The 26,028-nt window shown below is 38.6% G+C and overlaps 4 protein-coding genes across 6 annotated transcripts in view; 1 reads left to right on the top strand and 3 right to left on the bottom strand.

Moving 5' to 3' along the window:
• Positions 1–12,076, top strand: part of npdc1b (neural proliferation, differentiation and control, 1b) — a 30,436-nt gene extending 18,360 nt beyond the window's left edge. For 2 of the 3 annotated variants that reach the window (XM_017451971.3, XM_017451970.3), the window contains exons 3-9: positions 4,466–4,558; positions 5,911–6,156; positions 6,683–6,749; positions 6,894–6,978; positions 7,069–7,145; positions 8,127–8,226; positions 8,541–12,076. In XM_017451971.3, the coding sequence (XP_017307460.1) occupies positions 4,466–4,558; positions 5,911–6,156; positions 6,683–6,749; positions 6,894–6,978; positions 7,069–7,145; positions 8,127–8,226; positions 8,541–8,624 (752 nt within the window). In that variant the 3' untranslated portion in view covers positions 8,625–12,076. The remainder of the gene's footprint in view (positions 1–4,465; positions 4,559–5,910; positions 6,157–6,682; positions 6,750–6,893; positions 6,979–7,068; positions 7,146–8,126; positions 8,227–8,540) is intronic. The other variant, XM_017451972.3, reaches the window with a different exon arrangement.
• A 384-nt stretch (positions 12,077–12,460) lies between these two features.
• LOC108255770 (serine protease inhibitor 2.1) lies at positions 12,461–15,460 on the bottom strand. The gene is made up of 5 exons (XM_017451968.3): positions 15,347–15,460; positions 14,068–14,690; positions 13,718–13,985; positions 13,108–13,252; positions 12,461–12,849 (listed from the first exon to the last, which is right to left on the bottom strand). Exons 1-5 carry the CDS (start codon positions 15,352–15,354, stop codon positions 12,640–12,642), a joined length of 1,254 nt encoding a protein of 417 aa, XP_017307457.1. The 5' UTR covers positions 15,355–15,460; the 3' UTR covers positions 12,461–12,639.
• A 1,212-nt stretch (positions 15,461–16,672) lies between these two features.
• On the bottom strand, positions 16,673–19,315 carry LOC108255400 (serine protease inhibitor 2.1). The gene is made up of 5 exons (XM_017451340.3): positions 19,217–19,315; positions 18,164–18,371; positions 17,814–18,081; positions 17,215–17,359; positions 16,673–16,956 (listed from the first exon to the last, which is right to left on the bottom strand). Exons 1-5 carry the CDS (start codon positions 19,313–19,315, stop codon positions 16,750–16,752), a joined length of 927 nt encoding a protein of 308 aa, XP_017306829.3. The 3' UTR covers positions 16,673–16,749.
• Positions 19,316–19,456: 141 nt separating this feature from the next.
• Positions 19,457–22,761, bottom strand: LOC108255771 (serine protease inhibitor 2.1). Its single transcript, XM_017451969.3, has 5 exons — positions 22,499–22,761; positions 21,687–22,312; positions 21,326–21,590; positions 20,328–20,472; positions 19,457–20,078 (listed from the first exon to the last, which is right to left on the bottom strand). The coding sequence occupies exons 2-5, from the start codon at positions 22,300–22,302 to the stop codon at positions 19,875–19,877; spliced, it is 1,230 nt and encodes a 409-aa protein (XP_017307458.1). The 5' UTR covers positions 22,303–22,312; positions 22,499–22,761; the 3' UTR covers positions 19,457–19,874.
• Between the last annotated feature and the right edge of the window lie 3,267 nt (positions 22,762–26,028).

Raw genomic sequence — 26,028 nt, 5'->3', positions numbered from 1 at the left:
CACTGAATTTATTTGTGATGTCACACTCAAAAGAAGTGGTTGATGGATCGTATGCACGTAGACACTCAGGGCTTTAAGAATTTGCGGTGTTTCATAAGTATTTCTTATTTTTACCTGGCCTACTAGGTTTAAATGTTATCATTTTATTGTGGTAGTTCTATACAGTGTTTTACTATCAACAAAAGCTTTAGATGTGGTGTCTGTTTTATCTCTGTACCTCTCCAATGTCATTGTGGAGAGGTGTGAATTGTTTGCCCAGCAGTTATCTCACATCCCTCACCATTCCCATCGCCTTGCTCAATCAGCAGCTGAACATAGAGTCACGATACTGTACACACAGAAACCCGACAGTGTCCTGACTAATCTTACAACAGACTCGCGGCAATAAAATAATTCATTCATGTACACCGATTGAAAATGTCCGATAAGTCAATTTCCATTCCTCCAGGATAAAGTGCATTCAGAATGCATGAGTAAAGAATAAAACACTTCGCACCGTGCTGTAATAGGAAAAATACTCAACTAGAGTACGTGGCCAGACGTTACCCCGAAGTGGATTATTTTACCCTAGCACATCAATTTGTCACCACTTACTAACAATACTTTCATTTATTAATGAACAACATGTGGAGCGTCCACAGAACAACTTATCACGTATAGCAGCTACACACAGTCGTTCCCTCACCATCCTTCTCTCCCTTTTTTTTTTCTTCTCTTTCTTGAAGTTAATAAGAAATTATACTGCGGCTTGTCATGTTACTGAGAAATCACAAACGCGTTCTCCCTAAAGTTACAGCCTTACCTCTGACTGAAACAAATCGCCGATACCTTTCAAAAACAACCAAATAAACGTTTCCTCAGAGAAGAACTTCACCATGTCCATGTCGATGTTTACAATTCACACTTTTTAAAAATCTGTTTACCACACTAACCCCCTGTAAATGAGCTGTTATTATACAAACGATAGCATGCAAGAATGAGCGCGTTAATATAAACCTTGTAGCCGGAACTAACATCAGAGCTGCTGTTATAGAAAATGAATCGACACCTTCTGACCAATCAGAATGGAGAATTCGACAGCACCACGGTGTAAAAAGGAATATTAGACTAATATGCTTTTGCAGTTATTCCTAAATGCCAACTTTGACTGAATTCTCCCGTTATATATGCGTAAGTTTGTCATTACGATCATCATCATCGTCCTTGTTACCGTCATCCCCCTGATGAGACACGTCTCAGTCATGTCCAGTAGTCACTGTCATTATTGTAACCACATGCTTTTAGATCTGACTCATTTTTTCTGTGGCTTAAACGCTCTGTTGAGCTCGGTAGCTGCGTAGACATCTGAGCCTCCACTTTAGGTAAAATTGGGATGTCTCACTAACACCGATTTCATTTCTGGTACAGTCTGTGTGATTGCATGTCTGAAGTACACGGTGGTATTAGGAGTAATTCAGCTGCGTAATGGGGCTTTTGGAAAGAGTGCAATGACGAACGTTTGAGTCAGAGAAGAGATGATGATTAGGGGTCAATAGTTCCGGGGTCAGTCATTTGCTCTCTATATTTCGAGTGGAGAATCAGCATCGAATCCCACTCAAGTCCTAATGACCACCCACTCGTCATCAGCGTTCAAACATAGCAGCGTATTCTCCATTGTCTTTTCTTTCCTTCAAGCTTTTCTTTCCACATGTCTCTCTCTTTCTCTCATGCCCCGTTTGTCAAGCCGTCCTCGCTCTTGCCTCGTCTCGCATCGTTTCCTCCTCCTCCTCTCTCACCCACGCAGCGTTCACGATGCAACAGGAGACCTGAGAGAGAGGAGGAATAAATCAAACACAGCTCTCTGCTGCAGTGCCGAGCGATTCAAAAGGAAATCGCTTTCATCAAACACGGCTGGTAGTAAACCCTAGCTCTCCTTCATTATACGTCTGTTTAAGGAGGGAGTAAATAAATAAATATACAACTCTCTGCTCCAATCAAGCTCCTTCATATTAGGTGGAAGAGAAGTTGGGGTTGTCCATAACCTTGTGAATTATAGCGCGAGTGATCGTGGCGTGGGATCAATACGGAGCAGCAGGCAGAGCTAATAAACACTGCAGCAGTAAAGCTTCAGCAATCCGTCCATCCCCACATCTCGGTCTGTCTGTTATTCTCAACATCTCATGCAGTCAGTGAAGATACTCTCACTTTGAGATTGCTTGAGGAGTGACGGCCTGATGCTCAGACACGTTCTCTGATTGTGCCAGAGCATATCGATCAGCCCAGCAGCCAGAGTTCATCACTTTTGTGAAAAACGTTATGAAAAAAAGAATCAGACGCTAAAAATATGCGAGGATCAACCGGATCACCAGTCCGGCACTGATCCACTGTGACTGATTGACACAAATCCTCCTCATTCTGAAAAATGTCATTTCGAAATGAAGAAAAAAAAAGTAATAAGTCATTGCGGGGGAAATGTCGTTCGCACATTCTTCAGAATTTTAAAAGTGGAAATAAACGAGTAAATAAACATTGTGAAAAGAGAAAAATGTTCATTTGGACGACTTTTGTTTTTAAATTGCGATTTCAGAATATAAATGATCTCATTACAATGAAATCGACTGGTATTTTACAATAAGATTATATAAGCTATACATTCATTTAATTATTTCTGTTTGTTTGTTTGTTTTGTGGTTTTTTGAGCCATTTTGTTAACCATACAAATTTGTTAACTACTACTAATCTCTGAATTGTCCTGTTGTCTCTCAGTATTGGATTCTCACAGTGTTTAATATTGTTTTTGCTTAACTAAGATGGATACATCACTGATCTGTGCTATATGTTAATATGTGTTTTGATTATTCTGGCCTCCATTGTTTATTTTTTAATAACAGGACAATTCAGAGATTAGTAGCAGTTAACAAATTTGTTAACAGGAGTTCTATCACTGTTGAGCCAAATTACCTGTGATTAAAATGTAGTATGCTATCACAGTGCGGTGGACAAATCATAAATCCATTAGCTAGCACACAGCGCAATACACACAGCATGTTTTGGTTGCTCAGAAACCTAATTGATTTGGCTAAGCAGTAGTTGATCATATTGAGGTGCATTTAAAAAAATAAATAAATCAGAATATCATGGAAAAGTTCATTTTTTCCCATAATTGAATTCAAAAAGTGGAACTTTCATATATTCTAGATTTATTACACATCATGTGAAATATTTCAAGCCTGTCGGTATCCTGTTTGGGGAAAATCAATAGCTAGCAGGGTTCTTTCCTGGTTGTTGAACAAGAGAAGAAGAAAATGCTGGTGACCTCTAGACTGTGAAGTCCACCAGACAACGATGAGTTAAAAACACATAGCCAGGATGTGTATTGATCTTGTTCATGTTGATTTGTGCAGCCTCTTACACCAGCATACTCACTAGCATACACCCGTGTATGCATATGGTGTAGTTGCAACAGGGTACACCGTTAAACCTTAATGATTATGAGTTGTGCACAGGAGATAACTTGGACCTACGTTCAACCGTTTCCGTCAAAAGTCCTTTAAAACACATGGGGGAAAAAAACCCTTTGCATGTTTAGTAGCTGTGGAAATTTAACTTTAAATTTGCCTCACATTGTTAGAAACTGAACCTTTATGCTTGGTACATGGAACATTCCAGTAAAGACTGGGTCTGATAGCCATTTCTTTTAGCCTGACATTGTTTCAAATCCTTCAGTCTGCCTGCTGCATCCTTGGTGTGTATTTATTCCCTTGTCCATCGGTTGCCATGGTGATGGTTTTCATTCATGACTTTGACGAGACTCCTCCCTCAGTCCTCAACTCTCACGTAGACAGAGAAGCACTGCGGGGCTGGCGTACTGCCTTATCCACCCACCCACTCACACACACACACACACACACACACACACACACACACTGTGCATATATCAGCACGTGACACCCGCACACGCACACACAAATTGCAGCATTTTCATTTCTTCCCTCTTTTGATCTCTAAGCTCTCCACCTTAACTCCAGCGTAGCCATTTTTTCCCATTGTTTCGATGGCAGCAAAGAGTCAAGCACTTCAGCTAATGTATATTCCTTACAGCGGTGTCCATACAAATCAGTATTCTGTGATTTTAATATACTAAAATAAATCAATCAGGTCAATGCAGGTACAGCTTTTTCTCTGTTCTGTACTTTTACGTAATTTGTTGTCGTTTAAAGGTCCTCTGGTATATTCAGTGGTGTGCAAATAACCGATTTCTAACACGAACTCATGTAAAATCTTATAAATCCAGCATGATAAAGCTGCACCTACATTCTATTGTAAATAAACCCATATAATCCTGTGCTCAAAATGGCCTAGTGTAGAGGGGGTTTTCGAGTGGTAATCACATATAAGGTATATGACAAAAAATTATACACAAGGCATTATGAACGTTTCCCAAGCTATTTAACAACAAAAAAACACCTTTCTTTCTAATGTACAGAAGAAGTGGATGTGCATCCGGAGCTAGATGAAGAGATCGACTTCCTCTCTTCAATCATAACCAAACACAGGGAGCCTGAGATGAAACACACAGGTAACATATTTTGTTATTTTCAAGCCACTCATATTTTATTGTTCTTTATATTTATATACACCTGATTGAAGAAATCCAGATTGTATGAATTTGCATGCATGAACGTCTTCGATCCAAGACTTCTTCTGATAAACTGGTGTTAAGTGGCCTGTACAGCAACATTGCCTTTTACATGTTATGACACACCTGTCATGTGTTCAGTACTAGTCTTAGCCACACTATTTATTTCCTGGCCACAAGCTCCAGAACCTTGAAGGTTGAAATCTGGCTCAGAAAACAGATCTGAACGCTGTGACCCAAGGAGCTTTTAGATAGAGTTGCTGTACTGCAAAAAAAGTTTACAGCATTATGTCTAAACCTTATGAGCGAGGTTGGTTTGAGGCAGTTATTGGTGAGTGAATGAATAAGATTTTGACTTTTTCCTATTGCCCATGCCAGTCACACTTGAGGCTTTCTGTGAAATGATGTGATTCTTGGCCGCACGTATACTTTCTACCGAAGGCCAGTTTGCGAGACTATTGCAGTAGAGATTTTATTCCAAGAAGATTTTTAGCTTTGTTTAGTAAAATAATGTAGCAGCAAGACCACTTTTTTTAATCATAAAATGCAATTCAGGGTGGCTTTAAGAGAAATCACACAGACACACACACACACTTATTTAATAGATATATCATATATATATGTGTATATAGATAGATAGATAGATAGATATATACGCTGTAGTATTGATGCCTTATTTGTATAATTTAAGTCAAAGCTTCTCAAACTTTTTTTTTGCACCCAGGGAATTCCCCTGTGAAATAAAATCCCTTCAGGATTGATTTATTTATGAAGATAAATTCATAAATATTCAAGTATTAGAGTCATTCTTTAAATGGGAAAAATAATATGACTATTTTTATTATTGAATAATAATTACCCAGATGAGGATGAGTTCCCTTCTGAGTCTGGTTCCTCTCAAGGTTTCTTCCTCATATCATCTTAAGGAGTTTTTCATCGCCACAGTCACCACCGGCTCGCTCAATAGGGATTAATTCCCACATTTAAAATCTGTATCCTGTGTTTATATATTTCTGTAAAGCTGCGCTGAGACAATGTCCATTGTAAAAAGTGCTATACAAATAAAACTGAACTGAATTTAATTGAATTGAATGATAGGATTTTTGAGCTAGTGAGGTTTGTATGCTAAAAACACAATAATAAACTTTATATAATATACTGTGAAAGTGATGAGTTGTGATTTCCACTCGTGTAACTTAATAATATAATCACAGACCCACTGGAGTTTGAGAACCACTGGTTTGGGAGATTGAATTGTTATTTTAAGTTAACACCTTTGCACTGCTTTTTAGCACCCTCTCAGGCTGCCCCTCATATCAAAGACGACTCGGCACGGCCAAGGAGTCACCACAGAGAGGAATCCTCTCCCAGCTACGATGCAGTGGGACAGCCAGTAACACACACTCTGACCACATTGTCCACTACCACCAGCTCCAGTGCCACCAGCTCCGGTCCCAACACTGTCAGTCCTCTGCTATCAGCCATGCAGAGTGCCCCGCTCATTGTGCCCTACCCGTCTGAGGACCACTCTTATATCGGTATGACTTATTTGTGTACTCTGTATTGTCAGTCCCTCCAGGATTTGCCGATCGCAGGAACTCCACAATTTCCACAGATTTGGGCCAAGACAAATCATGTGACATCATCACAGCTAGCATCCATCCATACATACATTTATATATATATATATATATATATATATATATATATATATATATATATATATATATATATATATATTTTATATTCATATATATATGTCTATAGATAGATGATGTCAATATGTTGTTATGTAAATTAGTGGGTGGGATCTAGTGGGCGGGATACGCCTATCACCACTCGTTTTGATGTTGCAGGATAGTGCCATGAATCAGACGCAGATTTGTTCATACGCCATTCTGTGCGCTCAAATCTAAGCTTGTTCCTATGCACCTTTGATGAATAAGTATCACTAATCATCCATTAAGGTTTATATTATAAGGATGTTTTCTTACAATTAACTAGTGGGCTATTTCTGTCTCCTCTCTCTTTCTCTTCCTCTCTTGTGCTGTTTCTCTCTCTCAGTTACAGCAGGAGTGTGTGTTATGGTGGCTTCAGTGGCTTTGGTTTTGGTTGGAGTGTGCTGGGTGAGGTAAGACTCTCATGTGCAGTGTTCACAAACATCACACACAGCATCGTTTGTTTTCCGAGCCAAGCGTGACTGATTAGATCTGTTGGAACTGTAATTGAACAAATCAGACTGAATGAGCTGCTCACGTTGTGTTTCCTGTGACAGAATGCAGAGAGGAACTCGTCTGGCACAGAAAGTGGACTACCCAGCCTTCGGGGTGATGAGCCCCCATGTTTACGACAGTGCAGCTGTGAGTGAAAGACGCGCACACACACATTCACATACAAATGTGGAAAATTTGAACATATTCGTTCTTTTCATACTGTTATTTGTGTTTTAGTCTGGAGATAAAAATCTGGCCCAGAGCGCTCAGATGTTCCATTATCAGCACCAGAAACAGCAGATGTTGTCACTTAAGTGAGTAGATCTACATCATCAGACCAGCTGCACTACCTCATATTTCATTTCTAATTCATATTTATCTAATAATATCCTTAATGGTATTTTGGCTGCTTCTGTTCTATTCTGTGCTTAAAATAAATCCTCCTCCTTCCCCATGTATGGATAAATATGCTGTCATATGGAAATAATACACGCAGAGGTGGTGTGATGCAAACCACAGTTACCACCACAGCGTGTATTATTATTTTATTTTTTTATAAAAGCAAGGTCAAAAGTGTGTTATTCCACGTATACCAGGAGGGGGAGGAACACAGCTTATCATTTTACCTGGAAACCGGACATCATAAACTCGTCTGTCTGTCCTGAAGACTTTCTATGCTGGGAAACTGTCTGTTATACGAGACCTCCTTCCAAGAAATGTTAAATACATGTCTCCTGACATAACACTCCACATCGGCGATTATACGTTTGTCTTTATTAAACAACACCACGTTTTTTTTTTTTTAATCGTTTATTGTTAGTGTTTCAATTCCCTGTGTATGAGCAGATACTATAGAAATAATAATGCAGTAAATTTCAGTCCGTACAGGATTTTTTTCTGATTGTTGCAGCCAAAAATGCTTGATGTTGCTGCAGCTTTTTTTTTTTTTTTATATATATATATTTGCTTTTTTTTGCAGAAACTATTACTACTTTTACTAGGAACCACTTTTCTGCAAAAAAAAAAAAAAGCACTAGAATTGTCGAAATTGCAGTCGCACGAAATTGTTTTGCACGGTCTCACAGTGATAGTGATGTTTGTTGGTAAATGAGACCTTTTAGCTGTACTCATGTTCGATGCACTTTATAAATTATAAAGTATATATTGTATGTAATTATAACATATATATGTACTTTATCATTTTGCATGAAAGCGCTTCTATTGTCTTAATACAAATAATAATAATAATAATAATAATAATAATAATAATAATAACTGATGTTCTTTGTATTCAGACAAAGAGATGAACCCAAGATCCCTGAATCAGCAGCTACCTCGGATGAGGAGAATGAGGACGGAGACTTCACTGTGTATGAATGCCCTGGACTCGCCCCGGTAAGCAGCAGTTCCCTGTGTGGTGTGTGTGTGTGTGTGTGTGTGTGTGTGTGTGTGTGTGTGTGTGTGTGTGTGTGTGTGTGTGTGTGTGTGTGTGTGTGTGTGTGTGTGTGTGTGTGTGTGTAGATATCTCTCAGGGTGGTCTAACATAGGGCACTTCCCTGCAGGTCAGAATCAAGGGTATTATTTGCCACCTACAGTGTTATATCTAATGTGTATCAGTGTTGTTTTTGTGGTATCTGGTGTTTGAATCTCTCTCTCTCGCTCTCTCTCTCTCGCTCTCTCTCTCTCTCTCTCTCTCTCTCTCTTTTTAGACTGGCGAGATGGAGGTGAAGAACCCTCTGTTTGATGACTCCACCCTTCATCTTCATCTTGACCTGCAAAAAAGCTACAACTGAACCTGGACTGTCAATGCACGATCACATCGAAAACCCATCCACAATCTTACACCGAGGTCAAATCCCATCTGCGATCCATCACGAAGACGCCATGAAGGAGAGGAAGACGTGGGAAATTCAAGGAGGAAAGAGAAGAAGAGAATTCGGACTGCGCGGATTCGACTTCACCTAGTCAACAAGGGCAGCTCCGGGTGTTCCTAGTCGCTTTCCGTTTTTTCAACCTTCCTCTCCATCCGTAGTTCATTTCTTGACTTTTCTTGACATTGTGTGTGTAGAAACTGGAAGCAAGCTAACATATCTGCCTAAACAAGTGATTTGCCTTTAAGCATACAGAAACATCTATGGTCCTATACACACGTGTACACTCTCCTGCATGGATTGAGCATTTCCTCTAATACTCAAACATACCTTTGGAGGAATGATACGATATGCTGGCAACAATTTGAAGCAGTTCATCTTGGTTGTATTTATTTATTTATTTATTTATATAATTATTTATTTTTCCCAGTGGTAATGATTCATCTCATATTTAAATCTTTTGCACACCCGTTCCTGTTATCCCTAGCCTTGCTGAAATTGTCCACTTCCAGAAGTTACCAGCGTACCATGGCCTTTACAGTATATGCACGCATCAGTATAAAACTTGGGGTGCATGTCAGCTCCTGTTTTCCACACCACTCTCTATCTCTCTCTCTTACATGCTAAAACTGAGGTTCTAGTGTCCGATTTCACCCAGGATTCTTAACTGGAAGCCTTCCTTTAGCAGAAAGGCTTTATACTTTGCACGTTCATGATTTATCTGTGCCCTCCCAGCGCTAGGAGGGGTTTATTGGAACCAGCTCTGGGTTCATATTGAAGTTTCTTATATTCAGTTACGCAAAAAAGCATATGGGCAGCACGGTGGCGGAGCGTGTAGCGTTGCCGCTTCATGGTCCCTGGTTTGATCCTGAGCTTGGGTTACTGTGTGGAGTTTCAAATGTTCTCTCTGTGAGTTTCCTCCAGTTAACGCCCACCTCCCAAAAACATGGCTTTATTGGCATGGATTGCCTACAATAAATTACCCTTAGGTGTGAAGGTGTGTTGCGATGTACTGACGTCCCATCCGGGGTGTATTCCCACCTTGCACCCGGTGTTCTGGGGATAGGGTCTGGATCCACTACTACCCTAATCAGAATAAAGCATGCTCTGAAGATGAATGAATGAATGAAAAATCCACACGATTCCGTTTACTTGGTTAAATTAATCACTGGTGGTACAGTCATCAGGGCTCTGGATTACTGATCAGAAGGTTGTGAGCTTGAATCACTGTTGGGACTTGAGTTGCTTGGGACAAAAAGCACCTATAAGTGTATAAATGGAAATGTTTTGAGCAAATGATGGGTTCCTGAGTGGTGGGGCAACAGAAAAGTGTCAAGAGATCATGAGATTCAAATCCAGAACAGGAGTTTGAAATGCAGGTTCGAATCCCAAGGATACCACAACTATCCAGAGAGCAAAATCGGCCATGATCTCTAGGTCGAATGGCATATGCGCTTTCTCTCCCCTGTCAATCACAGCAACGCTAACCAATCATGGGTATCTGTGAGCGCATGAGCTTTCCTCCAAATGACTGACACTGCCGTGTGACGCAGCATTTACAGTCTTGGAAAAGAAGTGAACGTTCCCCGATCACCACTGGAGATTCTTTACGCATATGATCCCAGAGCTCAGGTCCAACATCAGGCTCAGCCATTGGATCTGCCTTTTTATTTCTACGATATTGTGAATACTGTGCAACGGAAACTGAACTTAAACATATCAAAAACACCACGTTGGATTTCAAGAGCTAGATTGTAAAATACAACCGGCTGTCCACTCACACGACACGTGATTTACTGTATGTACCGAAAAGCCACACTATATGATTTCTAGACGTCATGATGTTCCTTTCTACCAAAGTAGAGTCAGTGATGGTATTTTCTAAAACTCTAGTCGTGGTTTTAATATTTTCATAATTGTGCACATATGAATAAGCCTAAATGATATAATGTAGCCTTTGTATAGTCTGTATTGGTCTTACTATGCATGAGCCGAAGCTATGGAATGATCAAGGGAGTCCGTATGCGTTTTCAGCATTGCTTCATGACCCTACGCGTACTTACGCCCTGCTGAAATGTACCCTTTGAGTTGTGGTCCAAACAAATCTGAGAAAACTGACACAGCAAACTGTGAAAATTGGCAATCGTGCGGTGAATGTGAGCTGACCGCTGCTCGTCCTTACGATCTGTGATGTGCCCTGTTGTATATACTGTAACTGCAGCTGTGTATAGAGAAGACTTGAGGCCTGCCTGCTCAGTTTGCTGTATTTGTACAAACCCCTGTCATCGCTGCAGTAGATCTCGCGTTGCGCCTGGCGATTTGACGGTGTTGCTCGGTTGAAGTATTCGCTCTTTGCTGCTGGTTCTCAGGAAAACTGCCAACAGTAGCAAGACCTTCATTAATCTGTATCCTGTCCTATTCGTAAATAAACCCCATGACGGTCTTTGGAGCAGATTTCTCTCAGCGCATCTACGTGCTTCAGTATGTCGACTGTCGTTTTTAATCTTGTGGATAAAGAAAGGATAAGTGATCCGCCCTTCTTTTAAAGAAGCCTTTTTAAACATGTCACCTGGAAGTCTCGGTAGAAGCTGTTCTCAGTGTTCTCAGTGATTTTTCCACTTTAGTAAATGAAACAGACTAGCTCTAAATATAAAAACAATAAAACACTTCCCAACAACTCCAGCCTTCCCTGTGTCATCTAATCAGTAGGCTGATAGACATTACGGAAAGCTGCATAACATAAATTCCTTCCCGTACACATCTCGCTGTGTATGTTGGTCTTGAATAACTCTTTTTCACCTAATGAAATTGTTTATCATGCATGTAAAGATAGGATATTATATAAAGAAGGGAAATAAATATTTATATTATATCAAACCCTTGTGACATTGTGTATTTTTTTAAACTAAATCTTGGTGCCTGGATCATTCACATAGGAGTGTGTGTGTATTAACGATGAGATTTGTGACGTGGCTAAAATAACAACGGCCTACTTTTACTAACCTGACAGCAAGAAATGCATTTTTAGCGTTAAAATACGCAGCCTCTTTTGCCAAGAGTAAATTGACATGCATTTATGAGATGTATAGAAAGACTACTGACTAATTCACTACTGAAACTTAATAAAGCGCAAGGTGGACTACTGCAGCTTTACGGATTATAAAGTATGATAAACAGCTGATGTAATCATTTTTATTTATTTATTTTTAAATGTAAACTCACTACTGCCATCTGCTGACCAAAAGGAACCAGATCCTGGTCTGATCTACTAAATGAACGTGTTATAATGTTGTTTTTAAATGTACAGGACATGTTGTAGATTATATTTGAGATTTTTAGATTGGTTTTTTTTTTTGGTTTTTTTTTTGTTTTTTTCTAGAATAACTTGAATCCCCTGTACACAGGATGTTTGTTGTACAGACACTCTCTATTCGGCACACTTTTCTCCTCCTGTTCACGAACACTCACTAGCTACAAAGGCCCTGAATTTGATCAGGATTGGCATGATCGGATTAGTATGCGTTCTGTGAAGAATAAAACACTTCATGATGTGGTGTTATGTAAGCAATATTGCATGATGTACCGAATATCGGTACGGCTGTGATTCGCCACAGACACAAGGTCATAGCTAATCATAGCCGTGCCGATATTCAGTAGAACCACATGACTGCGAGTGCGATATTGCTTTTATACAACAGTTCTATGAAAAAGAAATTTATATTGAGTAGGTGACATTCAGCACACAATATGACTAAATGTGCTTGCAATATAGATTTTTATTAAACCAATTAAAAATGCTGGTTGTTCATATTTTTGCAGTCAGGTCCCCCAACACACACCATCTCATCCAATCTCATCCCATCCCTACCCCCTCTTCGATCACTACAACCCTGTATGCTATATAAGAAACCTAACTGCAGAGACACATTTTTGTTTATTACTGACGGACCTCAGAATTCGCTGGATTGACAATTTTCCCTATAAATAGTACATTGTTTGTTTTTTGGTCAATGATAAAGATCAGAAATGGCCGATTAAATTCAAGCGTTTCACTTATTCTTGCAGAAAAGAGCGTGATGCCTATTCCAGTCACTGCTGTTGCTTCAGCTCCGGCTTCATCCACATCTAGAGTGGCTTTATGTGCAGCCTGAGGATGAAAGAAGGACAAATGTCCAATTAATCACATATATAATGAAATAATCTCTCCATATGCAGTAGTCAGGCTAATCTTCAAATTTCTTAGCTGTTTGTCCGTATCTAGCTAAAACTGACGGTGATTAATTACATCCGTGCCATGGCTTTAGATTAAATAAAAACATCAGTGCTGTACAAAACTAGAATTAATGCAACGTGAACATCGAGAACAAGCACATCTGTCACCATTTTGTACAAGTAGTTTTCTTACCTCAGAAACTAACAAGTTCTGGTCAGAAATCCCAGAGAAGTTAGCTTTAGCTGTAAACATATCCTTAAATCCCATTTCAGACAGAATGCTGTTCAGGGAATATGATGTTTTTAGGGACAGTTTAGGGAGGTAGATGCCATAATTACTGGAGAAAGAGAAATGCAGGTATAGTTAATAAACTAGTTTTCAAGGTAACATACAATTAAATTAGTTTAGGAGTTAGATAATGATCCTTTGGAACCATTTTATGTTTTGCGTGTGCATTTCTAAATTGTTCATTAATTCGCTTCTCTACATTATTTAAAATCAAATCAAAATAAAAATAAAGCCAGAATACAAGTAGCATAATAACTACCACTGAATGCTTTTCAAGTACTTTAAAAAAAAATTTTTTTTAATATAATTGAGTAATTAAAGCACCTCGTGCAGATATTACATAAACAGGTCATATAGCAAAATGTAAGGTGATGATGTTTGTCTTCAATAAACAACTACAGAACCTCAAAGAATATTAATTCTCATTCCTGACATTTCATAGATCATAAGATAAATAAAGATGTTTTATTGAACCAGTAATATACATGGCGAAATGCCACAAATTCAGAATTACCGTTCTGACATCCATTTTTGCCACTTGGTTATATGGTGTGGACACACAGCCTCTTCCAAAAGTGTAATATTTTTATCAGGCAGAGCCAGAATCATGGAGAATGAATCATTGTAATTCAAACGAAGGACTCTGACAGACAGTTGATGATCATAATAGCTGTAAAAATCATCCTTCACAAACATCATCTGAACTGGAACGGTTGTTTCTTCATCCACATGGAATTGAGCTTCTCTAGTATGTTTGGGTTTAAATGGGACGGACCATTTACCTTGAGGGGAAAAAATGCTCTATGGTACTGAAAACAAAAGCAACATCCATGGAGAGACCACGACATAATGAAATGAGCTTACCCTTAAAATATATATAGCTGAGCAGATACATGACGGTGCTTGGATCCAGTTTTTCAATAAACTTGCTGATTTTGCCGTGTGTCTTTTCACTGACATATTTGTTGATTTGATTAGAGGTCTCTGTGGTCTTCGTAAAATCGACAGAGAAGCCATCGGAAAGATAGAAACGCTTAAGTTTCTCCAGAAATTCCGGATGAGGTTTAAAGGTGTCGTGGACGTAGACAGCAGTGCCCACATTCAGATCTACCTCTGTCCTGTGATTGAGGTTTTCGAGGAGATCGAGGAAGGCTTGGTGAATCTCCTCGTTGGTGAAGATAGAATTGTTGAATCCGAGGCCACTGAAAAGCTGTTCATGAGTCTCTCCACCTGCTCCTAAAGACAGTGCAGCCAGTGCCGTGGACACACTCAGTGGAGAGAAGAACACGTTCTGGGACTGAGCACCAGACACAATGCTTTTGTACAGGCGGAAAGCAAAATCACTGTTCAGCTTGTTCAGTGCTTGTATTTTGTTTTCATGGTCATCAGAGTCGGAATGTTGTTCTGGACTTCCGTGTACACTGGTGTACATGAACACCAAGGAAAAGCAACACCACAAACACAGGACACTTCGAGCCATGGCACTTCTAAAAGGATAAAAATTTTTTTTTAAAAAAACACAAGTCTTATGGCATAAGAAATCTTATGGACAATGAGTGAGTGATTAAAGAATGATCAGCAAGCTTTACAAAGTAATTGAGCTTCATAATCTTTTGCATTAACTTTAAACTATCACTCTTTCGGGATTTGGGGAAGTTTCTATGGCAGGACACTTCACACTACAAGTTCGCACTGACACTGATGTTCAAGACAGCTACAAAGTCTCTCAACTGGTCTAGGATGGCAGAACGTCTTCAGAATGTTAGTTTTGAGTGATGTGCTCAACCTGGTTAGCAAGCATTAGAATTTCCCAAATGATTGTTGCTATTATCTCTACATTTTCCACACCTTATTTCATAATTTCATCCAAAACACCAAAAAGTCCCTACCATCGTTTTTTTGATTGACAGATGCATCTCATTGACAGAGAAAATGCTAAATCAAATAAGACAGTAAAGGTGTTTATTTTTGGCCCAGTTGTTGAGGTAATGAGACAATTTCTATGACTTTTTTAATATGGCAGAATCAGATCAGTTTAGACATTGAAAATAAAATAACACTATTGCATTTCAATAACGTCTCATGCTCACATTTTCATATTGCAAAAACATTGAGTACAGTTTTTTTTTAAAAAAAAGCTCACCCAACCATCTTCTGCACAGTCTTGGCGCTCTGTCGAACATGTGCAAGCACTGTTCTTATACGTGCATAGACACCAAACTTTGCCCATTTTTATTGATTTATTTTATGCTAAAGCCTTCCTAATTATTAACTGCTTTCAAACAGAGACTCAGCAGTGGACATTAGCACATATTGATTACTTGAATGTTGAGCTCACATCAGCATTTTCCAGTTCTGAACCTGGGGCATCATTGCACCACTCAGTTTACTTTCCTTGTTCAAACAAACCTGTTATATTAGCAAACTCTAAAATACAGTTTTTATTTGAACACACAGAGTACAGTAAGGCATGCACTTCTAGAAATCTACCAGGTTTTAAGGATTACTTAGCAAAACAACTTGAATGTTTTAAGAAGATGATGGTCATTTTACTTGTCACTATCTGCATTTAAACAAGACGACAGAGAACAAAAGAATAGACTAGGGCGCAGAAGAGAAGAGAAAGTGTGTAGAGAGAGAGTGAGACAGTGTGTGTGTCCTGCCTCGGTCGCTTCTTCCCCATCTTTGCCCATTAACTTCCAGGACTGAGCTGATAAATAAGTGAGTGCTGTGTCCACAATTCAGACCACTGCAGTGTATCATGAGACTCATGATCTCATTATACATGACATAAACTAATTATTAAAACTACATTTATTCATTAACATCTAACAGTAACGGAAGAACTCCACTGAACGTAGTGAAGAGTACATTTCTGTGGTTAAAAATGAACTTGAGTAAGAGTATATGTGTGGCCAGTTAAACCTACTCTTAAAAGTACTTTTTTTCCCAAAAAAGTTACTCAAGTAAATGTAATGAAGTAAATATTACTACCCACCTCTGAATGTAGTCAAGTATTGAAATATCAAAATAACCAATGGATTGGTCACCCAGGTATACTGTACACACTTACCTGACATTCAAAATATTTTATTTAATTTCTTTTTTCTTCTTTCTTTAAAAAAAATCTTTCCAATTTGTCAAAACACAACATGAAATAACTGATTATGTAAATACATGGATATCACATAGCCTACAGCATTATTGCAGGCGGCAATACATGAAACCTGTATACGTAGATTTTATTAAACCACTGAGAAGGCTTCACTTGATGTACGTGGTTTTTCATATTTTTACAGTCAGGCCCTCATTGCAATGCACACTACCCCATCCAATCCCATCCCATCCAATCTCATCCTATCAAATCCTATCCCATCCCATCCAATCCCATCCCATCCAATCCCATCCCATCCAATCTCATCCCATCCAATCTCATCCCATCAAATCTCAACCCATCCAATCTCATCCCATCCCTACCCCCTCTTCGATCACTACAACCCTGTATGCTATATAAGAAAGCTAAATGCAGAGATACGTTTTTGTTTATTACTGACGGACCTCAGAATTTGCTGGATTGACAATTTTCCCCATAAATAGGACATTGTTTGCTTTTTGGTCAACGATAAAGATCATAAATGGCCGATCAAATGTCAGCAATACTAGTCTTGCAGAAAAGAGCGTGATGCCTATTCCAGTCACTGCTGTTGCTTCAGCTCCGGCTTCATCCACATCTAGAGTGGCTTTATGTGCAGCCTGAGGATGAAAGAAGGACAAATCTCCAATTAATCACATATATAATGAAATAATCTCTCCATATGCAGTAGTCAGGCTAATCTTCAAATTTCTTAGCTGTTTGTCCGTATCTAGCTAAAACTGACGGTGATTAATTACATCCGTGCCATGGCCTTAGATTAAATAAAAACATCAGTGCTGTACAAAACTAGAATTAATGCAACGTGAACATCGAGAACAAGCACATCTGTCACCATTTTGTACAAGTAGTTTTCTTACCTCAGAAACTAACAAGTTCTGGTCAGAAATCCCAGAAAAGTTAGCTTTAGCTGTAAACATATCCTTAAATCCCATTTCAGACAGAATGCTGTTCAGGGAATATGATGTTTTTAGGGACAGTTTAGGGAGGCTGATGAAATACTCACTGGAGAAAGAGAAATGCAGGTGTAGTTAATAAACTAGTTTTCAAGGTAACATACAATTAAATTAGTTTAGGAGTTAGCTAATGATCCTTTGGATGCATTTTGTGTTTTGCGTGTGCATTTCTAAATCGTTCATTAATTCGCTTCTCTATATTATTTAAAACAAAAATAAAAATCAAGCCAGTATAGAAGTAGCATAATAACTAAAACTGAATGCTTTTCAAGTACTTTTATTTTTATTTTTTATAATTGAGTAATTAAAGCACCTCGTGCAGATATTACATAAACAGGTCATATAGCAAAATGTAAGGTGATGATGTTTGTCTTCAATAAACAACTACAGAACCTCAAAGAATATTAATTCTCATTCCTGACATTTCATAGATCATAAGATAAATAAAGATGTTTTATTGAACCAGTAATATACATGGAGAAATGCCACAAATTCAGAATTACCGTTCTGACATCCATTTTTGCCACTTGGTTATGTGGTGTGGACACAAAGCCTCTTCCAAAAGTGTAATATTTTTATCAGGCAGAGCCAGAATCATGGAGAATGAATCGTTGTAATCCAAACGAAGGACGCTGACAGACAGTTGATGATCATAATAGCTGTAAAAATCATCCTTCACAAACATCATCTGAACTGGAACGGTTGTTTCTTCATCCACATGGAATTGAGCTTCTCTAGTATGTTTGGGTTTAAATGGGACGGACCATTTACCTTGAGGGGAAAAAATGCTCTATGGTACTGAAAACAAAAGCAACGTCCATGGAGAGACCACGACATAATGAAATGAGCTTACCCTTAAAATATATATAGCTGAGCAGATACATGATGGTGCTTGGATCCAGTTTTTCAATAAACTTGCTGATTTTGCCGTGTGTCTTTTCACTGACATATTTGTTGATTTGATTAGAGGTCTCTGTGGTCTTCGTAAAATCGACAGAGAAGCCATCGGAAAGATAGAAACGCTTAAGTTTCTCCAGAAATTCCGGATGAGGTTTAAAGGTCTAAAAGTTCACATATCTCTGAGCCACATTCCTGATCGTGTTAATCTGACCAGTTTTAAATCTGACAGTTTAAAAAATAATAATAATAATTTTTACATGTATTACAGTGGTTCTGGGATACAAATAATACTTTCATGACAATTTAATAGGGTGCATGAATAGTTATGAATTTATAAAAAGGCATAGACTTGTGAATAATGACTTAACATAGTGTTTACAGTGGTGCTTGAAAGTTTGTGAACCCTTTAGAATTTTCTATATAGCTGCATAAATATGACCTAAAACATCATCAGATTTTCACACAAGTCCTAAAAGTCAACAAAGAGAACCCAGTTAAACAAATGAGACAAAAATATTACACTCTGTCATTTAATAAATAAAGGGGTGCCAACCCATCACATTGTACAATCGCACACACATTCACATACCACGGGCAATTTGGAAATGTCAATCAGCCTACAGCGCATGTCTTTGGACTGGTGGAGGAAATCGTAGTACTCAGAAGAAACCCTTAAAGCACGGGGAGAACATGAAAACTCACACACAAATGGTGGCGGATTCGAACCTGACTAAAAATTATATATTTAATTTAGTATTATCTTTTATTCGGGAATATTAGAAAGTTTTGAGATTATTTGACTTGCTAAGATAGATATTTCTTTTTGCAATGCATGGAGCCACCATCCTCTCCATCACCAAAACACTGCCTGTACTGTACTGTCCTCAGGGTGGAAGATGCCACTGCTGCCAATGGCTCCCTGCACCCTAGGCATGTTTTCACTCAGCAAGCATTGGTAATGAAGATAAAGAATCTTGAGAGCTAACTAGTTGTTCCATGGGCATACGTGTGGAATTGGGATGTGGAAGTGGTTCTCGGCAGTTAAAGCATGCAGCGTGGGGTTTGCACTGCCTTTCCTGCCGACGCTCTTCAAGGTACAGTACATCGCATGATAATGATCAGACCTCGCAACAGATGAGATCCTGCATCCTTTCCTCTTGTGGATTTTCCTTCTGAAGCATCACTCGACAATACCCTGAAGATCACGTTCGACCATTGCATTGATTGACGGGAGAAATGTGCAAGCTGAGGCAGCGATGAACGATTTTTATTTATTAAAGAATAGCATGTCCTGCTTTTGATCCATGTATACTTCTACTTTATCACCACACACAACATGGATGGCTGTGAAGTGCACAGTGACATCACCAGTGGCAGGTGGATTTCTAGCTGACATTTCAATGGGAAATGCTCAAAATTGAAACTAAAATACATGTGAAATATTATATCTTTTATCAAGAACAAAAATAGATGGCTTCACTCTTGCTGAAAGCTCTCCTAAAGGCAGTTTGAACTGAACTCAGGCTAAATCAATGCTCAAAAAGTGTTTGGAGAACAAGCATGAAGACATATGTGGAATAACAAGCACTGTAAAAATCTACAAAAGCTACAGAAAGAAAAATGCTTCCATGTCTCATTTTATAGTTTGAAAACCATTTGGATTATTATTCAGTTATCTCAGATTTTTTTGGATTGACAATTTTCCCCATAAACAGGATGTTCTTTGTTTTCTGGTCAATGATAAAGATCATAAATGGCTTATTAAAGTTCAGAATTCTGGGTCCAGTACGTGCTGTAAAGCGTATTATAGTCAAAGCTGTTGCAGTGGTGCCGACTTCGTCCACATCTAATGTGGCTTTATGTACAACCTGGGGACAAAAGTAAAATTTCCATGTAATTGAGTGCATGAGTCATGTTTTTCATACAGTGAAGCAAACTTTAAAATCTCCACCTGGAATTTTCTTTCTTTTTTTCACGAAAACTAAGTCACAGCTGCATTCATGTAATGGCTTTAGATGATATAGCTCCAAAAGTACCTACATCATGTTTAACTACCGGCAGTATGACAAAGATCTGTCCGTTATGTGTCATCTGCAGTTGGCAATTAGCTTTCTTACCTCAGAAACGGATATTTCTTCGTCAGTAATCCCAATGAAGTTAGCTTTATCTGTAAACATGTCCTTCATTCCAATTCCAGTCAGAATGTTGATCAGGGAATATGACGTTTCTAGGGACAGTTTAGGGAGGCGGATAATGTATTTCCTGAAGAAAATCACAAATCACGGTATTTAAATTATACTTGCATATAGCATTAGAGTACAGCAGGTCATAAAGCAAATGCAACAAAATGTTGCTCATCTTAAATGAAAGACTCCCTAATCTTAAAGACTGTAAGAAAGAACATTTCTGATTTCTTGAGCTTAATTACTTGGGACAAGATCAGACAAATTACACAAAACATAAAAAACATAAAGCTGAAGGAGCCAGATGCACTGAGGTACAAATAGATGCTGGGGGTCGGGGGAGGGACTTAATATATGTATAGAACTGCTCAAACAAGACATCTAAAAGACTCTCAGGCCATGAGAAGCCAATATTTAACATTTTGGCCTGAATGCATCTGGAGGAAGCCAGACATGACCAGTTACCCGAACAATTCTATTCCTAAAGTGAAGCATGGTGGAGGTAGCATCATGCTGTGGGGATGTTTTTTTTTTTTTTTTTTTTTCAGAAGCAAGGACTGGGAGGCTTGGCAGGAAAAATTGCTCAAGAATACTCAGGACCTCGGATTTATGGTACAGTGGGATTTCCCATCCAACCTGAGACGTTCTGCAGAGTAGAACAGGAGACGATGCCCAAATAAGGCATCATATACGAAAAACCTTATGGCAATTACTTCTGCCAAGCTGCTTCAAGATGTTTGCGTCATGGGTCTGTGTAAATGTGATAGCATTTGTCAAAATGCTAAGAGGAAATAATTTACATTTGGTCAATTCAAGAAAATTAATATTATCTATGTTTAAATTAATATTTTCTAAATGGGCTGAAAGTACATTAAACAAAGACATTTAAAGAATCCATTCTGAACTTTGTTGACATTTCAAATCCAAATAACCTTTTACGCAGTAGTCTGTTCCAGGCAGCTATGTGGTGTGGACGCAAAGCCTCTTGCAGAACAGAGAGATCATCAGATAGAGCCACGATCATGGAGAACGAGTCATTGTAATCCAGACGAAGGACAGTGGTAGAGAGTTCTGGATCAAAGTACGTGTAGAAATAATTCGTCTTTTGCATCATTTGAACTGGAACAGTCGTTTCTGAATCCACATAGAATTTCATCTCTACAGTATCTTTCGGGTCAAACGGGATGGACCATTTCCCTTGAGGAAAAATTCAAAGTGCTGTTATAGAACACAAAAGCATGCCCATGGAGAGACCATGACACAAATCAAATCAACCATATTAAATAAGCTTACCCTTAAAATATATAAAGCTGAGCAGATACATGAGGGTACGTGAATCCAGATCTTTGATAAACTTTGTAATTTTGCCGTGCGTCTTTTCACTGACATATTTGTTCATCTGATTAGAGGTCTCTTTGCTCTTGGTGAAATCGACAGAGAAGCCATCGGAAAGATAGAAACGCCTCACGTTCTCTAGAAATTCCGGATGAGGTTTAAAGGTGTCGTTGACGTAGACAGCAGTGCCCACATTCAGATCTACCTCTGTCCTGTGATCGAGGTTTTCGAGGAGATCGAGGAAGGCTTGGTGAATCTCCTCGTTGGTGAAGATAGAATTGTTGAATCCGAGGCCACTGAGAAGCTGTTCATGAGTCTCTCCACCTGCTCCTAAAGACAGTGCAGCCAGTGCCGTGGACACACTCAGTGGAGAGAAGAACACGTTCTGGGACTGAGCACCAGACACAATGCTTTTGTACAGGCGGAAAGCAAAATCGTTGTTCACGTCGCTCAGTGCTTTCACGCGGTTTTCATGGTCATCAGAGTCGGAATGTTGTTCTGGACTTCCGTGTACACTGGTGTACATGAACACCAAGGAAAAACAACACCACAAACACAGGACACTTCGAGCCATGGCACTTGTTCTGTGGATATAAAGAACAGGTCTTACAAATTCTTTCTCGTAACAAGTTTCATGACAAATCTTTTCATAATGAGGACATATAAACTCATGTACTCATTTACTCATGTTCTCAGTTCCCTAGATCTGTTCAACTGTCTGAACAGTTAGAGCTAAGAATTTGCAAAAAATTCATACACAACAAACTCACCCAAATATAGCGATCTTCCCCAAACTCGTCTAGCGGCTTGCTTGTATAGCCAAAAGCCTCTACCCTATTTATTTTTCATCCACAGTCCGAATAAATTCTAATCATTAACAGACCCTCACCAGTGCAAGCTGATGACATGAGAGTAAATACTGTATATTGATTATCTGAATGTTAATAGCGAACAGTGTTTAGCAGCTCTGAACCTCGAACACCACTCAGTTTACTTTCATGACTTCCACATACTTGATGCATAAACAAGCTGAATGAGGTGTTCAACTCTACAGCCGAACATTATACTGTATTTAAGCCCAGTGCACACAGTTGCATTCAAAATGATTCAACCCCCATTGAAAATCAGGTTTATTGTCAAAATGTACAAACTTTCACCTGTTTAGAATGAACAAATCAAACCAATTTGATTAGTTGAATCAGGTGTGCTTGAGACAACACCTGTTTTGCACATTTGTGCTGTTGTGAGGGATTCTATTCAAAGGGTTGAATAATTTGTCATTATAAGTTGCATTTTCAGTTGGATTTGGGGAAACCACTTGAAGCATTCGTTGTGTTTAACTATTCCAATTGCTTTTGTTTGATTCGTTCATTGCAAACATCTGAAAGTCTGTACATTTTGACAATAAACCCAATTTGCAATGGGGGTTGAATCATTTTGATTGCAACTGTAATTCGAATGAATAGCATCACTTAAAACAATAGGATTCAAGATTTTGGTAGTGCGATGTTATTGTGAGCTACACGTGGAGGACAATATGCAGCATCCCTCTCCACCATGTGGATAAATAGCAATGACACTATAGGTGCACTAGCATACTTTTTTAGTTGAGTTGGGTAGAATGTGGCTTGGGATGCACCCCAAGCAAAGTGTTTCACGCTTAAAGTCCATCAAATCCCTCAATTGCCTCCTTAATATAACAGTGCTTCAAATGCAATTCGATTCAGTGTTATTTTATTTATATAGCGCTTTTCACAACGGATACGGTCACAACATGCCTTTACAGAAATCCGAATAGACACTTTATATTGATCCCTAATGAGCAAGCCAGAGGCAACAATGGCAAGGAAAAACTCCCCGAGACGACAGAAGGAAGAAACCCTGAGAGGAACGAGGCTCAAAAGGGAACGTCTTCTGGGTGATGCTGGATAGTGCTATTACAAATAATTTCTTGCCTATTACTGTATACTATAGAGTTAAATGCATCCACTGCAAACACACCAAAACACAAGATTTAACACACTAGATTTTAGGTTTACTTTAAGACATAATATGTAAATATATAAACAAATGAATCTGCAGATAGAATACATTAAAGCAAACATAAGTGGCAGTGGTTAAGGCTCTGGGTTACTGATTGGAAGGTCGGGGGTTCAAGCTACCACTGTTGGGCCCTTGAGCAAGGCCCTTAATCCTGTCTGCTCCAGGGGTGCTGTATCATTGCTGAACCCCAGCTTCCTGACATGCTGGGGTATGCGAAGAAAACAATTTCACTGTGCTCTACCTTATATGTGACCAATAAAGTATCATTATAACCCACGAATGACTCGCTTTCTCCAGATTGAATTTGAGTTGTAACTGCCTGAAGAAACAGTTGTCAGCCAGCTGATACATATGTACACCGCTATCAAAATTACACACACCAGGAGCGAACAGAAGTACTAATGAATTTACTCTTGCATGATTTGTAGAAGCTCGTTTCCACCATGTATTTGAAAGTATTGTGTAGATTCAACTGCGATAAAAAAAACCCCAACTCAGTCAATATCACACAATTGGGACTTTATGACTCACAACTGCAAATTAATATTTCACAACTACAATGTTTTATCACACAATTACTCGTTAATTGTTATACGCGATACTTTTAAGATGTGTAACAATACAAGCATATGCAGCGGTGTCTAAACAAAGAATATAACCTACCTGAAATATTCTTTTCAACTGAAAAATACAGAAAATCTGCTCATTATTTCTCTCACATGTGGAGGAAACCACCTTCCATATCAAATTTAACATATTTACAAACACCACAGTATTCAGAAATTGGCAATATTGGAATTACTATTGATTCACGAAAGCGCCGCAATCCGATCGCCCGATTCAGATTGGGTCAGTTTCCGATTCCATAAATTTTGATTCCCACCCCTGGAATATGCCCGTTTTAATTGGAAATTTGTTGCAGGTAAACACCTCGTAATAAACTCCACCGAAAGGAATTGTGGGTGCTAACAGATGCTTAGCTGTAGGCTAAGTATTTAGGAACGGCAACTCAGGCATACAGTACTTACAGCAACCATGTATACAGGAATATTCCGATGCCTGCAAGCATATAAACATTGTATTCGGAATATGGCTGCAACCCGAACATAGACCTTAATCAGAATTTGATGTGCTTGTAAACATAGTCAGTGTTTGAAATATAAAAATACACATAACTCATCAAACACACCCTGTACATACACAGCCACTAGCTAAAACAGCTTTACAACTGGCTAAGAATACAAATTCCGCTAGTCAGAACAACTTGCCTGATCATTCACTTGATTCCCACCAAAACACAGAATAAACTGCCTTACCCGTTCAACCAAAACAGGCCTGAATACTTGGTACTCTTGGACTCTTTCACTCTTGCCGTATAGCCGAACTTGTTTCAGCTGGAACGTGATGCCGTTGGAGTCACCCGAGCTGGAGTATGCAGACAAATTTCCAGGCAAATCTGATCACATTAATTTGACAGGACTGTGAATGATTGTTACAGGATTTAACAAAGGAACGTGCGTGTGTATTTTTGGTTAATGAATCCGGCTGAAACTATCAGGCAGATATTCTTACGCCATGTGATAAGAAGGAACATACACTTTTTACACTGTGCGATAAGAAAGAACATACACTTCTTCTTCTTACACTGTGCGATAAGAAAGAACATACAACCCCTGGCAAAAATTATGGAATCACCACACTTAGAGGATGTTCACCTGGCTTTTATATATATATATATATATATATATATATATATATATATATATATATATATATATATATATATATATATATATTTGTGGCAAATAAACAAAGCACAGATATAACACAAAATAATTTTTGTTTAATAGCTGAACATTCTGGCTTAATAAAAAAATACCTCAAACAAATTAAATTGTTTAAATTAATGGCCTTTTTTTTTTTTAAATCACTCAATGTTAAGGAGAAAATTATGGAATCACCAACACCAACAACAAAAAATTCACAATTAGTATTGTGTTGCTCTTCCTCTGGTGTTTTATGACGGCCTGAATTCTTTGAGGCAGGGACTTCACTAATAAAAAAACAATATTCTCCATCAAGCTGGTTCCAACTTTCTCAAATAGTGGTTGACAGATCAGCTTTGCAAGATGGAGCCTGGTCATGGAGCAATTTTTTAAATTTCCACCATAAATGTTTAATCCAGACTGTTTGCTGGCCAGGCCATTGAGTTGATCTGCCTTTCCTCAAGCAAAGCTTTAACACTTCATCACCACCA

The sequence above is a fragment of the Ictalurus punctatus genome, chromosome 22, assembly GCF_001660625.3.
Source record: "Ictalurus punctatus breed USDA103 chromosome 22, Coco_2.0, whole genome shotgun sequence".
NCBI classification, from domain to species: domain Eukaryota; kingdom Metazoa; phylum Chordata; class Actinopteri; order Siluriformes; family Ictaluridae; genus Ictalurus; species Ictalurus punctatus.
Note: the sequence above shows the minus strand (reverse complement) of the source record. Positions and strands in the feature narration are given on the sequence as shown.

Excerpts from the sequence above, each read along its gene's own strand:
- LOC108255770 (XM_017451968.3), bottom strand. Across the intron at positions 13,986-14,067 it reads CAGCTATATATATTTTAAGG|GTAAATGGTCCGTCCCATTT; the intron begins GTAAGCTCATTT and ends TTTCCCCTCAAG. Across the intron at positions 13,253-13,717 it reads CAAAAATGGATGTCAGAACG|TAATTATGGCATCTACCTCC; the intron begins GTAATTCTGAAT and ends CTCTTTCTCCAG.
- LOC108255400 (XM_017451340.3), bottom strand. The coding sequence starts at position 19,315 with ATGTACTGTACCTTGAAGAGCGTCGGCAGGAAAGGCAGTGCAAACCCC. Across the intron at positions 18,372-19,216 it reads TCCACATCCCAATTCCACAC|ACCTTTAAACCTCATCCGGA; the intron begins GTATGCCCATGG and ends GTGAACTTTTAG. Across the intron at positions 17,360-17,813 it reads CAAAAATGGATGTCAGAACG|TGAGTATTTCATCAGCCTCC; the intron begins GTAATTCTGAAT and ends CTCTTTCTCCAG.
- LOC108255771 (XM_017451969.3), bottom strand. The coding sequence starts at position 22,302 with ATGGCTCGAAGTGTCCTGTGTTTGTGGTGTTGTTTTTCCTTGGTGTTC. Across the intron at positions 20,473-21,325 it reads AACAGACTACTGCGTAAAAG|GAAATACATTATCCGCCTCC; the intron begins GTTATTTGGATT and ends GATTTTCTTCAG. Across the intron at positions 20,079-20,327 it reads AAGAAATATCCGTTTCTGAG|GTTGTACATAAAGCCACATT; the intron begins GTAAGAAAGCTA and ends TTTTGTCCCCAG.